At 36.6% G+C, this 16096-nt stretch overlaps 1 protein-coding gene across 1 annotated transcript in view; it reads left to right on the top strand.

Moving 5' to 3' along the window:
* The window catches only part of MARCHF5 (membrane associated ring-CH-type finger 5), a 51128-nt gene extending 40622 nt beyond the window's left edge, over positions 1 to 10506 (top strand). The window contains exons 4-6 of the mRNA XM_072806128.1: positions 6043 to 6226; positions 6354 to 6520; positions 7541 to 10506. Coding sequence (XP_072662229.1) covers positions 6043 to 6226; positions 6354 to 6520; positions 7541 to 7657 — 468 coding nt within the window. The 3' untranslated portion in view covers positions 7658 to 10506. The remainder of the gene's footprint in view (positions 1 to 6042; positions 6227 to 6353; positions 6521 to 7540) is intronic.
* Positions 10507 to 16096: the final 5590 nt, after the last annotated feature.

Here is a 16096-nt window from a genome sequence, read left to right as displayed (position 1 = left end):
AAGGTAGTTTTCTTGAAAGTAGAGACTATCTTACACTTACATGTTCCTAATATAGCATATACACAGAGACTAACACTTAAAAGGCTTTCATAAATATTGGGTTTTATTTTAAATATTTTATTTATTCATGATAGAAAGAGAGAGAGAGACAGGCAGAGGGAGAAGCAGGCGCCTTGCAGGGAGCCCAGTGCGGGACTCGATCCCAGGTCTCCAGGGTCACACCCCGGGCTGAAGGCGGTGCTAAACTGCTGGGCTACAGGGGCTGCCCGGGTTTTTTGTTTTTTGTTTTTTGTTTTTTTTTTTTATGACTGGTTCTATCAGGTAGTAGCAGGTTTGTTTGACTGACTATATTCTCTGCAGTAATTTGTTAAAACTTCAATAATGAGCACATCATTAGTTCAGGAAAGTTTAGGATGATTCACAAGGACTGACAAAGACACATTATTTAATGCACAAATGCATTATACAGACATATTTTTTGCAGATGAGTAAATTTAAGTCCCTCTGATAATGGAGTGATTTCTCTTAATACCTCATTGACTATAAGAAGTAGGATGGTTCTTTTGGGGGAAAGATTTTAGGCTCGCTCAATTTTAAAAGAAATTTGATAATGGACACATTGACAAGAGCTTAAGGAATATAGTTTGTATCCTCTAAAAAGGGCTTCAAGCTGGATTTTGGCACTTTGAATCCATATTGGTGTGATTCATACAAAAAGTTAGCACCAAGCTGAGGTCTTTATAAAATACAAGACAAATTGAAAGCTCTCTCCCCAGCTCTAAGGAATATAGTCTAAGACAAGGTGTACATAAAGGAAAAACTGGAGAACAGTTAATAATAACATTATATAAACAAATATGAAGAGTACAGAAGACTACATAAACAGTATTTTAATTCGGTAAAATGAAAGATCATTTGAATTATTAAAAAAAGTAAATCTTGAGATGACCCTTGAAGGCAATAATTTGAATTGGTAGAGGGGAAGAAATGATACAAACAAGGAGACAAAAATGAATATGTTGATTAATGGTGATAGTAAAGACTTAAATTATGATGATACATATATATTGTGTGTTACCATTTAGAAATAATCTTCACATGTATGTCTCACTTGAAAAGATTTTTTTTTTTTTAAGCCTGGAATGAGAGAGATTACTTGTGATAGTAGGTAGTGTATGATTTAAGAATATTGGAAAGACTTTTGCCTCTCTGAGCATATTTGATAGAAAATGTGCCCCACTATACCATCAGCAGTATTTAGGGGTTTCTTTTTTAATCCATTTTTTAAAAAGGTTTTATTCACTTATTAGAGAGAGAGCATGAGCAGGGGGAAAGGGAGAACCAGGTGCCCCACTAGAGCCCTATGTGGGACTCTGTCCCAGGACCCTTAGATCATGACCTGAGCTGAAGGCAAGATACTTGACTGAGCCACCCAAGCACCCCCTTTTTAACCCTTGACTGTTTCTTTTCCTTTTGTTCTCTGACTACTATGAAGTTCAGATAAATCAGATTAGGGAATCAGACCATTATTCTTTTTTTTTTTTTTTTTTGAAGATTTTATCTACTTATTTTAGAGAGAGTGTGGTGTGTGCACATGAATGGGGTGGGGGAGAAAGAGAGAATCTCAAGCAGACTCTCCATGAGTATAGAATCCAACTCGGGGCTCGATCTCATGACCCTGAATCATGACCTGAGTTTGAAATCAAGAGTCAGACACTCAACCCACTGAGGCACCAAGACACCCCCAGTCCACTATTCTTTTCCCATTTATTTCCCCATGAACTAGTTTTATGTTCAATCCTTATTAGTTGGGAGGAATTTGAATGAGACCCTTTGCTTATGTATCGAAAAGACAACATAATAGGTAACTTTTTTTCCCCAGCACTGGGCTAAACACCTTTCCAGCACTGATCTATTTAATCCTTGTAACAATCTTGTGACCTAGATACTATCAATTATTCCTAATTTACAGTTTTGTCGAGTTTACATGTCCAATACCATACAGTAAGAAAGAAGCAGCAGGACCCCTGACCCCAATCTAGGGCTCCTTAGGTGAAACCTGGTTCCAAAGGCAATGGAAACATTTTACCCTGGAATAATAGAACTTGAATGTCCTGCCTCGTTCCACTTTTGCCTCTAGCTTAAAGATAACCTTCATAAGCATTGTCCATTCTTAACTCTTATACTATCCTTGATTATCCTTAATTCTGACTAAGGAAACCTATTCTCCACTGTTTCATTCTCCCATTTAAAAGTAGGTTCCTTTTTTTTTTTAATTTTTTTTTTAATTTTTATTTATTTATGATAGTCACACAGAGAGAGAGAGAGAGGCAGAGACACAGGCAGAGGGAGAAGCAGGCTCCATGCACCGGGAGCCCGACATGGGATTCGATCCCGGGTCTCCAGGATCACGCCCTGGGCCAAAGGCAGGCGCTAAACCGCTGCGCCACCCAAGGATCCCTAAAAGTAGGTTCCTAAAAGGAAGTGCTTTATAAAATCAGGCCTTAGTTGAAATTCTTAGCCTTTCAGCATTGGTGAACTCCTGGATATGAAGATCTAGCTTTCATCTCCTAAACAGAAAAGCCTTCCTCTAAACCTACAGTTCCTACGTCTTTATTTTATACACAGATAACAAATTCTTAGAGAAGACATTCTGTAGTTCCTGAATCTCATCCCAAAATCGAAATCTTAAAAATAATCTGTTTTTGATCTTGGGGCATAAAACCAGAATGCCATGATCATACACAATGTGCTAGATTTGTGTTGACCGAAGTCAGGTCAGCCCCATTGCTTAAGTCAGCTTTCAGTTGCTGCCCTTGGGTCTAACTGTAGTGCAGATGGCAAACTATAGTTGTTATACTATTCCATTTCCTCTGCAGCATTTCTATTTGCATGCTTGTTTGATTTGATTTGATTGTCTCTCACCTCCAAAAGGCATCTATTTATTTAGCTTACCATTTTTGCCCCAACACCTAGGCCTGAGTCTGACACATAGTATTCAGTAAAATGAATGTATACATACACGCATGCAAGTTTGTATGCATGATGAGTGCCGCTTGAGTACAAAGCATCTCTCTTCACTTTAGATGTAACAGGTGGGACAGTGAGTCTCTTGCTTACTGTTTGCTCTATTTCCTTTTTTGTTTCCTCATTCTTAGATACCAGGTTGTAAGGGTTGTACTACTACCCATGAGGAATAAACTGACCCTTACTACAGTCTTTTTTTTTTTTTTTTTAAGATTTTATTTATGTATTCATAGAGGCAGAGACACAGGCAGAGGGAGAAGCAGGCTCCATCACAGAGCCCGATGTGGGACTCGATCCTGGATCTCCGGGATCACACCCTGGGCCAAAGGCAGCACTAAACCGCTGAGCCACCAGGGCTGCCCCTTACTACAGTCTCTATGAATATTCACTCTGCTTTATATTTCTAAACCCCAAATTCTAAAAAGAATAGTATAGGGACGCCTGGATGGCTCTGCGGTTGGGCGTCTCCCTTCGGCTCAGGGCATGATCCCGGTCTGGGGATCGAGTCCCACATTGGGCTCCCTGCGGAGAGCCTGCTTCTCCATCTGTCTATGTCTCTGCCTCTCTCTGTGTCTCTCATGAATAAATAAATAAAATATTTTTTGAAAAAGGGGAAAAAATAAAAAGAATAGTATAACCCAACAGAAGAATTTTTGAGATTTCTGAATTTATTTGCTAGCACTTTGAGAATATTTAAATCACATAGTTGTATCAATATAGTGATCACTTATAAAGTGATCAAATAATAAAATGATATAAAAATAGAATATCCTGAAAAGGCATAGGTAAAAACACAATCTCTGGGCTAATCCATGTATGCCCCTAGTATGGGATTGGGTTTTATGAAATATAGTAGCCCCTTAAACAATATGGGGATTAGGGACACTGATAACCCTCCTTCATGTAGTAGAGAATCCATGGGTACTTTTGACTCCCCAAAAATTTACAGCCTACTGTGACCAGAGGCCTTACTGATAGCGTAAAATCAACTAACACATTTTGTATGTGTATTATATGCCGTATTTTTATAATAAACTAGAGAAAAGCAAATGTTATTAAGGAAATCATAAGGAAGAAAAAGTAACAGTACTGTACAGTATCTATCAATCAGTGTATATATAAGTGGACCAGTACAGTTCAAACCTGTGTTCATGGGTCAACTATATTGTGAATCAGACACCTTAGAGCAACTCAGAATAATCATCCTTCACATACAAGGTATGAGGTTTCTGCATGGAGACACAGAAGAGTATCAGGTACCTATACCACGTTTTTTGAGCACTTGGAAGAGGTTAGCCTCCTGTCCTTTAATATTACAATGTATTTAGGTAAGTTAATGAAGTACAAGCCTGGACCAGCTGAGATTTTAAAAGCATAAATTTTGGCTCTTCCCCACATGTTTGTAAGATATTTTTACCTGGATCGAGTGTGTTGTCTAGAATTTCAGTTTGACTATTCTCAGCTTGACCTTATTTCACATCTCCTTATAGTAGTCCACTTAAAAAAATCTGTGACATAGAGTATCTCATTTTTTTTAAAACCTATTTACTTTTTCATGAATTTGTTTTCCTGAGTGTCCCTGACAGCTCTTAGTTTTCCCTATCTTCTCTATTCCCTTTCCTCCTTGCCTGTCCTTCCTTCCTTTTACCTCCTCCCTCTCAAAGATAGAGATAAGGTTCTAACCAATCTTTTCTTGCTGGTTGGAAGAAAATGTGATCAGAAAAACTATATGGGGGCAGCCCCAGTGGCTTAGCGGTTTAGCGCCGCCTTTGGCCCTGGGGTGAGATCCAAACTATATGGAGTCTTTATGGTAGTATTCTCGCAAGCGGTCCTTACAGTGTGATACCTGAGTGGGGTAAAAGCCCAAGATTCTGAAATAGTCTCCTTCTTCTGTCATAACTGCCAAGACTAATCACTCAGAGTAATAGGTTTAATTTGGAAGCAATTGAGACTTTGGCTAAAGGGAAGATCATTTCAGACCTTTGAAAGAATTTTCAGGGAAATTCTCCCATCAAAAGTAAGAAGCTCACCAATAAAATGGAGATGTTGAGAGAAATAGAAGGCCAAGATTGATAGTCCTCAGGATTTTCCTGAGAGGGTGAAGTATGGAGATTCACAAATACGAATCGTGTCCTTCTTGCCCTCTGGGATCTAACCGAATTGAGAAATAGACCCAAGACCCAGATAATTGTTTTAGCTTCATTACCCCATAAATAAGACACCTTAGGGTTCCTGGATTGGAAAAAAATGACTGGAACGTATAACAAAAACTACTGCAGTCCCCAAAATCTCAACTTTGGAATTGCATTTTAACAGAGTTGGACCTGTAGAACAGGCATTTAGCCAGCCAGAAAAATCACTCTATCCCAGACAACACCACTGAGTATGGAGAAAGAACCAAAGAGAAGGGAGCTTTCAGTCCATCTCCTGAAGGCTGGTCCTGCCCCTTGTCTGGCTGTGCTACCCTAGTAGGAAAAGCAGGAAAACAGATGCTCTGTTGGAGCACATATAGGATCTAAAATTATAGTCCAATCTAACCATACCAAATAAGAGGAATAAAAGAACCAGAAGTCCCCTCCACTATATTGATTTGTAATCAGTGTGAGTCAACCACATTTTAAAGCTTTTATTCCAATATAATATGAAATCGCTTAGATTTTTTTCCCCTTGAATGAGACACTTTATTTATAAAGTTATAAATAAATCAGGACTGATAACGTTCCAGTTTATTTTAAAAACTTTTATTTTGGTTTTAAAAACTTTTTTTTTGTTTGTTTGTTTGTTTGTTTTTAAAGATTTTATGTATTTATTCATAAGAGACACAGAGATCCTGATCTCCAGGATCATGCCCTGGGCTGAAAGTGGCGCTAAACCACTGAGCCACCCGAGCTGCCCAAAATTTTTTATTTTTGTATTCTTTCAAAATTTAGCATTTCCTCTAAGATGGATTCAATTCAAGCATGCAGCTCTTCATAGATAAGGAAATGATTCTAACAAATGCTGTCTGTTTCACAGGTTGTAGGCCATAAAGAAGGTCTGGATGTTATGGAGAGAGCTGATCCTTTATTCCTTTTAATTGGACTTCCTACTATTCCTGTCATGCTGATATTAGGCAAGATGATACGCTGGGAAGACTACGTGCTTAGACTATGGCGCAAATACTCGAATAAACTACAAATTTTGAACAGTATATTTCCAGGTAAGGTCCTGAATTGTGATTATAATGAGCATACCAAATTAATCTTGTGGAATAATCTTAGCATACGAAGATATTTTTGTTATTCTGATTTAATAGCACTAATACTCTGCATTTTCATTTTCTCTAGGCATTGGTTGTCCTGTTCCTCGAATTCCAGCTGAGGCTAATCCTTTAGCAGATCACGTCTCTGCCACCCGAATTTTGTGTGGAGCCCTTGTCTTTCCTACTATTGCGACAATAGTTGGTAAACTGATGTTCAGTAGTGTTAACTCTAATTTACAAAGGACAATCTTGGTAAGATGGTTTTAACAGTACTTTTTTTTTTTTTTTGAATGACTATACAAAAGAGAATGAATTGTATGTTTGTTCAAAAGAAACCCCAGTGAGACTATATAAATATTCATTCTGTGGGTCCTGTGCCTTAAGTTTCTGTTTGATCCTACTTGTCATCCAATAACAAGAAAGAGGGGATGATCTGTTGCATTACTTTTGACCTTCCAGAACAATGGTGTGGGTGACATCTGTCATAGAAGAGGCATGAATTATCACACCCATCCCTCTTGCCGACAAGCTTCTGTTCTAGGGTCAGCCTGCCTAGTCATATCCTATCACAGATACTGGTTTGCTGAAGACGTAATTCAGATTTCTTGACTTATATGTGCCTGCAAAATACAGATCATATTGGTAGCTATATCAGGATTACTGGGAGGATTAAATGAGATAATTCATTTGAAGTGCTAACACATAGTCAGCCCTTGTGTTGATGTACATATTGATGTTGATATTATTATTCTCACTTCCCCCTCTGATGGCAGCCTGCACTTGTGCCCAGGCCTTCTCCCTGTTACATCAGACTGGATGTAGAGCTAAGGAGATTACTCCATAGGAGAACAGAAAAAGTGTCTCTGTTAGGTGTAGTGTCTCCATCTGTTTTATCCCCTAGTAGAAAAGTGATATTCATCTGAATTAGCAGCAATGGCTATGTCTTTTATGATCTAAGTAAAATTATTTTTATTATGTTTCTATAAAACTGCATTATAGGGCAGCCCTGGTGGCTCAGCAGTTTAGCGTCGCCTTCAACCCAGGGCCTGATCCTGGAGACCCGGGATTGAGTCCCATATCGGGCTCCCTACATGGAGCCTGCTTCTCCCTCTGCCTGTGTTTCTGCCTCTCTCTCTCTCTCTCTCTCTCTCTCTCTCTCTCTCTTTCTCAATCTTCCTCTCTCCCTGTGTCTCTAATAGATAAATAAAATCTTTTAAAAAATAAAATAAATAAATCTGCATTATAAAAAGCTAATTTTCCTTTTTATTTTAGGGTGGAATTGCTTTTGTTGCCATAAAAGGAGCATTCAAGGTTTACTTCAAACAACAGCAATATTTACGTCAGGCACACCGCAAAATTCTAAATTATCCAGAGCAAGAAGAAGCATAAAACTTTGACTTCTAGTTATTCTGCAGTCCTTTCATCCTTAATGAGTCTGTTGTGTTGTTCTGATTCCATCATTAATGCACAGTAGTGGAGACTTATGATAAGCTGCTGCTCATATTTTTAAGAAATATAATAAAGCACTTAGGGCAGGGGAAATCCTCTCAGTAATCACGGAACCTGAGGTTGTGATTTGTTTTCATTGTTTTGTATGTACTTCTTTTATGGCAGTCATCTGAACCATTATCTTAGCATGGTAAACCTGGGTTTTGTTCATATTTTCTCCAGATAGAAATGTAAAGATCAAACTGTGCAAATATTTAAAAATGCACATGCTGTTTTATTCAAATGCCTCTTTTGTACGTGTTCATGTTCAGTGTTTTCTTAGAATCAGCAACTCAATGAAGGTACTATGAGGATTTTTCTCACTGGCATAATTTGATTACATGCTAAACAGGAGTATATGTTAATATGAGGATATGTAAATTAGTTATAAAAAATAACAAACCAAAAATGTATGTAAACATTCAAATTATTATCTGAACAAATGCGATTTTGTTGTGTTTTTCTGAACCCATGTGACGTCCTCCAAAATGTGTAGGGTAAAAATTCACAGGGCTTCCAAATCACTTTTTCACTATTAAATTTTATTTATATAATGTTGACATCTCATAGTTCATAATGTAATTTTGACTCATATAGTCATAATTACCGTGTGTGTGTGTGTGTGTGTGTGTGTGTGTGTGTGTGTGTAAAAGAGAGGGAGAGAGTCATCAGGTCCTTCAATCACTGGAGTAAGGTTTTTAAATCCATATTTCTAGAAATTAGAGCTGTCAGTTTATAGTAGTTTGAGCACAGAGAACGATTTGCAAAAAAAAAAAAAAAATCAATAAAGTTCTTTTACTCTTCTCTTTCATTGATTCAGTTATTCAGGTATTTGTTGATCACCTCCTATTTGCCCAGGCATTATACAAAGTGCTGTGGGAGACAATGGTGAACACGACAGACTTGGTTCCTGCTTTTATGCAGTTTACCGTCTAGTTTCAACAGATAGAAAACCAGCAGTGAGTAAACCAAGGTGAGGCCTTGAGCTCTTTGTTTTTATACCAGTCAGTGAGGAGATAATTATGAAAACAAGAAGTCTTGAGTAAATATTGAGGTTATTGTTTTTGGCTTAAATCAGTTTATTATAAAAACCAGTACTAACATTTTTAGATTTTAATTGCTTGTCATATTGATGAGGTTAGCACCTTAATCACTGTAACTAGTTTTATGTTCATTTTTAAAAAGCAATTATTTATTTTAAGCCATCTTTAATAGTGGCCTTTTTAATGTTGTTCAGCAATCTGGATGGTCTTGCAGTTATTTTCACTAATTAAAATTAAGTTTTTAAAAGATAGTTCCAAAAACTGTATTGAATTTCTTGTTCACAGTATCTAATGCATGACAATAATTAACGTTTCCCTTACTGATAAGTGGCCACTTCTTTTTAGGAGTGTAGCAAATATAGATTGAGCTATGTTAGATTGCAATAATGTATGTTAACTTTAGTAATTTAAGACTGGTACCTTTCTATAGTATGAATGTCTTAATTCTGTGTTATAAAGTTTATGTGAATGGCTGTTGAACAGAGTTGTAATTATTTTGGGAGGAAGGGAATATTTGACTGACAGTGAGCCTTATTAAGAACACTGCTATAGTTCTGAAGGGGAAATATAAAATCTATGATTATATATAAAAATAACTTAGATTATATAGCTGTAATTATAAAATATATTGGCTTTTCTTTAATTTTCAATATAAGAAAGACATAGTAGATATTTCCTGCATAATTTTGTTATATAGAACAACTTTTAGGCAGCCTTTAATAAAATTATACAAGCACACCGTTCCCCAGTTACTACTTTGTGGCCAAGATGGAGGGAGTAGCTGTTTACATCTACTGGCATCAGGGCTCATGAGTGCCAGAAAAACAACTCTAATCCTTTTGGGGGGTGGGTGCAGCAGGGAGGGGTTTCTAGGGCTGTGGGGAGGGAATTGCAAGTGCCTGGGAACCAGAGAGGCCTCTAGCCCTGGAATTTAACACTCTTAAATCTAAAAAACCTTAGCTCAGAAAGTACCACATACCAGTCTTCAGAAAGGTGACCTATACCACTATGAACAACTTAAGAGCTGACTAAAGTTGATAGACCTGGGTTCCAATTCTGATTCTGCTTTTACTAACTGGATGTATGACAATGGCCAACTGGCTGTCTCTCAGCTGCAGTTTTCTTCATCTCTGAAATACAAGTAATACTTCTATCTCAGAAGACCATTTCTAGGATTAACTGAGAAAGGAACAGAGGCACTTTAGGCTTGAGACAGGCCCTACAGAGCAGTAGCTGTTTCTTAATTGTTAAGTAGTCTTTTCATGCTCTAGGAAAAGGGAATGAAGAGGTAAGAGAATGGTGTTAGGAGACAGATTAAAGGGATGTTGTAGACTTTGGGATGGGTAGGTATATTGTGTTTTCCAGTTGGGTTGGGTGGGTATATTTTGTGTTTTCCCATTTATTTTCACATTGCTTTACGGTGTTATTTCTATAAACTTCAATGTTTTAAACCTCTTTTATAAAATTCAGTGACAACTAGTAGAATTTTCTTCTTTGCAGAAGTTAACTTATCTCCAAAGTGGCTGAAAATATTGTTCATCAGTACATGATTATCAAATGACTGTGAAGAATATAAAATTAAACTTAGTGACTTAATTAGTCACTGCCTTGCTAACTGTGCTGTAATTTTTTTAAACGTCTTGTTTTTAATATAGCAGACTATCTCAATAGTGGCTGGATTAGGTTAAATAAAGAATTTTTATGTTCTCTAGGTGTACTTTGTCTGTTGAACAATTTCCAAAGCATAATCTGTTAATTCTGTACCTAACCAATTTTTTAAAATTTTAGTTATCAAGATACTAGATTTTTCTTTTAGTAAAAATCTGAAATTTTAAAAAACTAAAGAGGAATTGTCTTAATACAAGCAGGCTAGCCTAAATTCCAATTATGTTTTGATTTTTTAAAATGTATACTCAGCCACTTGAACTATGATTAGATAAGCAACCACATACAAGATATGTGGGTGGCCTCATGCTACAGGGTATCTTAAAAGTATATTCAAGTGGGTTAGAAACACATTTAAAAAACAAGTTGGGGGATGCCTGGGTGGCTCAGTGGCTGAGCATCTGCCTTTGGCTCAGGGCATGATCCCTGTTTAGGGATCGAGTCCCACATCAGGATCCCTATGAGGAGCCTGCTTCTCCCTCTGCCTAGGTCTCTGCCTCTCTCTGTGTCTCTCATGAATAAATAAAATCTTAAAAAAAAAAAAAAAAGTTGGGATGCCTGGGTGGCTTAGCGGTTGAGCGCCTGCCTTCGACCCAGGGCATGATCCTGGAGTCCCAGGATCAAGTCCCACATCGGGCTCCCTACATGGAGCCTGCTTCTCTCTCTGCCTGTCTCTCTCTCTTTCTCTTTCTCTCTCTCTCTCTTGAATAAATCTTTATAAAAAAAAATAACAAGTTGCTTCCTTTGAGATACTAAGAAGTTTCTGAAGATTAAAGTCTTCTAGAATGTGTACATCAAATAAAGACCCTTCCATCCATAAGGATTGTATTTTTTCTAGGTTATTTCATCACCCTCATCTGAGAGACTAGCAGAGAAGTGGCAGAGTCAGATAGTCCTAGATGCATATTCTGATACTTATTTGTAGGGCAAGTTACTTTATCTCTCAGACTCTTCGTTTCCTCATCAATAAAATGAAGATTATAAAACCTATATCTGGTTATTATGAGAATTTCAAGTGAGGAAACATTCTACAACACTTTGATTTACAGAGAAATAAATTTATGCCAATTTAAGTAGACATTTGTTTGCCCGTAATCTTCCTTTGGTCCCCTGGGATCTCAGAGTTTCCTCTTCTCCGTTACCTGTCACCCCATACACGCATTAGAAATGATAGAGTGATAAAATATCTTATTTAACTGCCTTCCTGGAGCAAAGATTCTGAGCAAAGGGAAGAGAGAAAATTTACAGTTGAATCACTGTAGAAGTTTGGACATGCAGCAGAGGTTAGGCTATCATTCTGGTCAACCCGTGCAGATTTAAGCCTCTTATTGATAACCACATGCTAAGGTTACTATATGTCAGCAATACATACTATACTTTACCATGTGTTAGTTGAGCACCTGTATGAGCCAGACACTGCCAAGTCCTGGGGTAAAATGGGGAATAAGCCTGCTTTGAAATATTTATTTTCAAAAAATACACTCTAAGATTAAACTGAAATACCTTGACCCCCTAAAAGATGTGCCCTGCTCAAATATGGACTCTCTAGTTTAAAATCAGCAAGAAACATCTATAACAGGAACTAAGCGGTCATATGTATGTGATCTTTTAATGATACACATCTATCAGTGTATTTATCAATTCAGATAATTATACACCAAAAATAAGACCTGCAAAAAGTACACAATTTTTTAATACAAGTCAATGAATTTCTGCAAAATGATCCCATATGTCATATTTTTTTATTTTTTAATAATAAACTTATTTTTTATTGGTGTTCAATTTGCCAACATACAGAATAACACCCAGCGCTCATCCTGTCAAATGCCCCCCTCAGTGCCCGTCACCCATTCACCCCCACCCCTGCCCTCCTCCCCTTCCACCACCCCTAGTTCGTTTCCCAGAGTTAGGAGTCTTTATGTTCTGTCTCCTTTTATGATATTTCCTACCCATTTCTTCTCCCTTCCCTTCTATTCCCTTTCACTATTATTTATATTCCCCAAATGAATGAGAACATATAACGTTTGTCCTCCGATTGACTCATTTCACTCAGCATAATACCCTGTTCCATCCACGTTGAAGCAAATGGTGGGTATTTGTCATTTCTAATGGCTGAGTAATATTCCATTGTATACATAAACCACATCTTCTTTATCCATTCATCTTTCGATGGACACCGAGGCTCCTTCCACAGTTTGGCTATTGTGGACATTGCTGCTATAAACATCAGGGTGCAGGTGTCCCCATATGTCATATTAGTCAGGGTCCACTCAGGAGATACAAATCACATTGCCTCTTTAAACAAGGAAAATACATGAAATTGTTAGCTGGTAGGAAGTAAATGATAAAAAGGAAAAAAAAGGCGGGGCAAAAAAAGCAGCTACTACTCCTAAGCTGAAGGAGGGTAGACATTAAGGGAACGAGGAGTTAGAGGTCTCTTTCCCTAAAAGGCTGAGTGAGATTCAGACACTTCTGAAAAGTGTGTGGTTACAATAGCAGTTGTGTCAAGGAGTGGTAGGAGATCTTGCCAGAGGGCAGGCTGGAGCTGGTATGTAGCTGGGGAGGGAGAGCATGAGGATGCAACTAGACATGTCCGGCTGCTGAGCTCCAATGCTTAAAAAGTTATAGTGGACGCTGGAATCTGGAAGAAAGGTGTCTTGGCACAATAGCCTTGTGGTATCACTCCTGTGCCTTCTGTTGAAAAAGACCGATGTTCCAAAGAAAATGTTTAAAGGATCCATTTCAGTGTCACAAAGTTGGGCAAAGAAGGGTGATTTACAACTGAGACAATAAATTGGCAGTATAACTACTCCTCTTTGTGACCCCTCCTATTAATCTCTGACACCCCATCCCTACCACAAGGAAACATAACCCTGATATATTTGATATACAAGAAGGGCCATAAGTGATTTAATAGCATACCATCCAGGATGATAAATGGTCCATTTTTCATATATTTTGGTTAGGGTATAAATTGGTATGGAAGGCAGTCAGTATATGTTAAGATTACAAATGCATGTACCCATTGACCCAGCAGTTCCAATCCCAGGAATTTATCTTAAGTACAGCAACATATCTAAAAAGTTATTTGTTGTCACAGTATATTTAATAACAAGAGATTGAAATCAAATGTCTGTAAGTATATTGGTTAAATAAATTGTGGTACATCCATAATGGAATAGTGCTACAAGGTATAAAAAAAAGAATGGAAGCTGTTTACCTAATGTTATGAAAATATTTTTAATGTATATTATTTTTTTAACTCAAGATATAGAATAATGTTTATAATATGTTACCACTAGTGGAAAATAGGAGTTGAGGAACTTGAATAAACATTTGTTTATGCCTTAAAAAAATCTTTGGAAGGACACATAAGAAAACTCCAGTTGTCTACAGGAGTTCTGAGAACTGGGAGGATGCAGGTTGGTATAGGGAGATTCTTTACTGTTAACTTTTATACTTTTCTCCTAACCTCATAGATAAATTTTTAAAGTAAGAATTAAATTTCCCCTCTGAAGACAGTACTAAAAATCAAATGGGAATTTGTTTCTTTTGAAAATAGCAGTATTTGAACTGTATGACAATACTTTCCTCTCTAAAAACTGATCTGATTGTTTTTTGAGAAATAACTTTGCATCTCCCTCATGTAGCTCTTCAGGAGGGATTCACTAAATGCTATTGAACTGATTTTGCTTTCCATAAGGTTAGTTTTTGACAAAATACTTTACAACTAGTTTTGTCCAGCAGTGTACACAAAGAGTGGGTTTTGAGAAAAGCTATCCAGCCCATAGAAATGGATATTAGAACTTATTAAAGCAGGGAATTAACATATCCTAAAGGTCTATAAATTATTCATGTATTTATATATTCATTCATTTTCTGAGTCAACCTTTCTTGAGAACTTAGTATCTAATAGAATGCTAGACACAGAAAATTTAGAATTAATAATATTAGTAGCTTGTAGTATCCAATTACTTATTGCATGCTTATTATATGCCAGGTACTGATCCAGGTGAGTACTCATTTAATCTTCATAATTCAAACATACTGTTTTTATATCATAATTTATAGGATATTCCAAATGAGGCATTTGAAGCATCCTGTTTTGGGTTTTGGTTTTTAAGTAAATTACCCAGGGTTATATTTCCTCTACCTTCATACAACTCACAGTCTAGTGAAGAGAACAGGAAGGAAACATGAATCCCAATACAGAGTGAAAAGTGTAAGAAAAAAAAAAAAGTGTAGTGACAGAAGAGGTATAGAGGTAACAAGGGAGTAAAGATTAAGGGTGGATCTTGGAAGCTAAATATGAACTTGACAGATGGGAAGAAAGGGACATAGACAATCTTGAGAAATTTTGAAAAAGGAGAGTGGTATTGATGAAGTAGTATCATATACTCAAGTATATTGGAAGGGGGAACCTTGAAACCTAAGGTACTGTTATATAAAACAGTATGGAAAGACTAAAAGCCCTAAAATAGTCCCAAAAACAAAAGGGTGTTTTGTATATGAAAAAAGTAGCATCTAAATAGTGAAAATGAAGATGGATTAATCAGGATATAGTCCTGGAGCAACTGGTAGCCATCTGGAAATTCCCTTTACCAAAATAAACTACAGATGGAACAAAAATTTAAACATGAAAATTTTAACCATTTAAACACAAATAGAAAATATAGAAAAAATATTTTTTCTCATATCTGAGACACATATCCAAAATACACAAATAATACTCAGTGATTAAAAAAACAGCCCAAATAAAATTGGGCAAAAGATCTGAATATACCCCTTATTAAAAAAGACAAACAAGTGGCCAAAAAAAGAAAATATGATCAACAGCATATATCATTAGGGAATTGCAACTTAACATAACAATGAGATATCACTACATAGCTTTAGAATAGCTAAAACCCAAAAAACTGACAATTATCAAATACTGGTAATAATGTAGAGCGAGAGGAACTTTCACTTATTCTGGCAGAAATGCAAGTAGTATAGTTAGGTAGTTAATTACCTAAGCTCAACAGTCTTCTCATGTCATCCAACAGTTACACTCAAAAATATTTACCCAAATGAATTGAAAACTTAGGTCCACACAAAAAACCTACATACAAGTGTTTATAGCAGCTTATTCCTATTTGTCAAAAACTAGAAGCAGCCAAGATGTTCTTCAAGTTAAATGGATAAACTTGGTATATCCATACAGTGGATTACTATTCAGCAAGAAAAGAGGAATGAGTTATAAAGCCACAAAAAAGATGTGGAGGAACTCTAAATGCATATTGCTAAGTACAAAAAACAGTCTGGAAAAGCTGTATGAGTTCAACTATATAGCATTCTGGAAAAGACGAAACTACATAGACAAAATTTAAAAATAAGTTGTTTACCATGGGTTGGAACAGGATGTAGAGGAGAAGGATAACAAATAGGTGAAGCACAGGAATTTAAGGGCAATGAAAATATCCTATGTGCTAATGGCAATTAACATGTTAATGGTAAATACATGACATTATTCATTTGTCAAAATCCATAGAATTATGTAATACAAAGAATTAACCTTAATGTAAACTGCAGATTTTAGTTAACAATAATGTATCAATATTGGTTCATTCACTGTAACAAATGTAACAAACTC

The sequence above is a fragment of the Canis lupus genome, chromosome 29 (genome assembly GCF_048164855.1).
Source record: "Canis lupus baileyi chromosome 29, mCanLup2.hap1, whole genome shotgun sequence".
In the NCBI taxonomy this organism is placed as follows: Eukaryota; Metazoa; Chordata; class Mammalia; order Carnivora; family Canidae; genus Canis; species Canis lupus.
The sequence above is the reverse complement of the archived record's forward strand: the minus strand, read 5'-3'. Positions and strand labels throughout refer to the sequence as shown.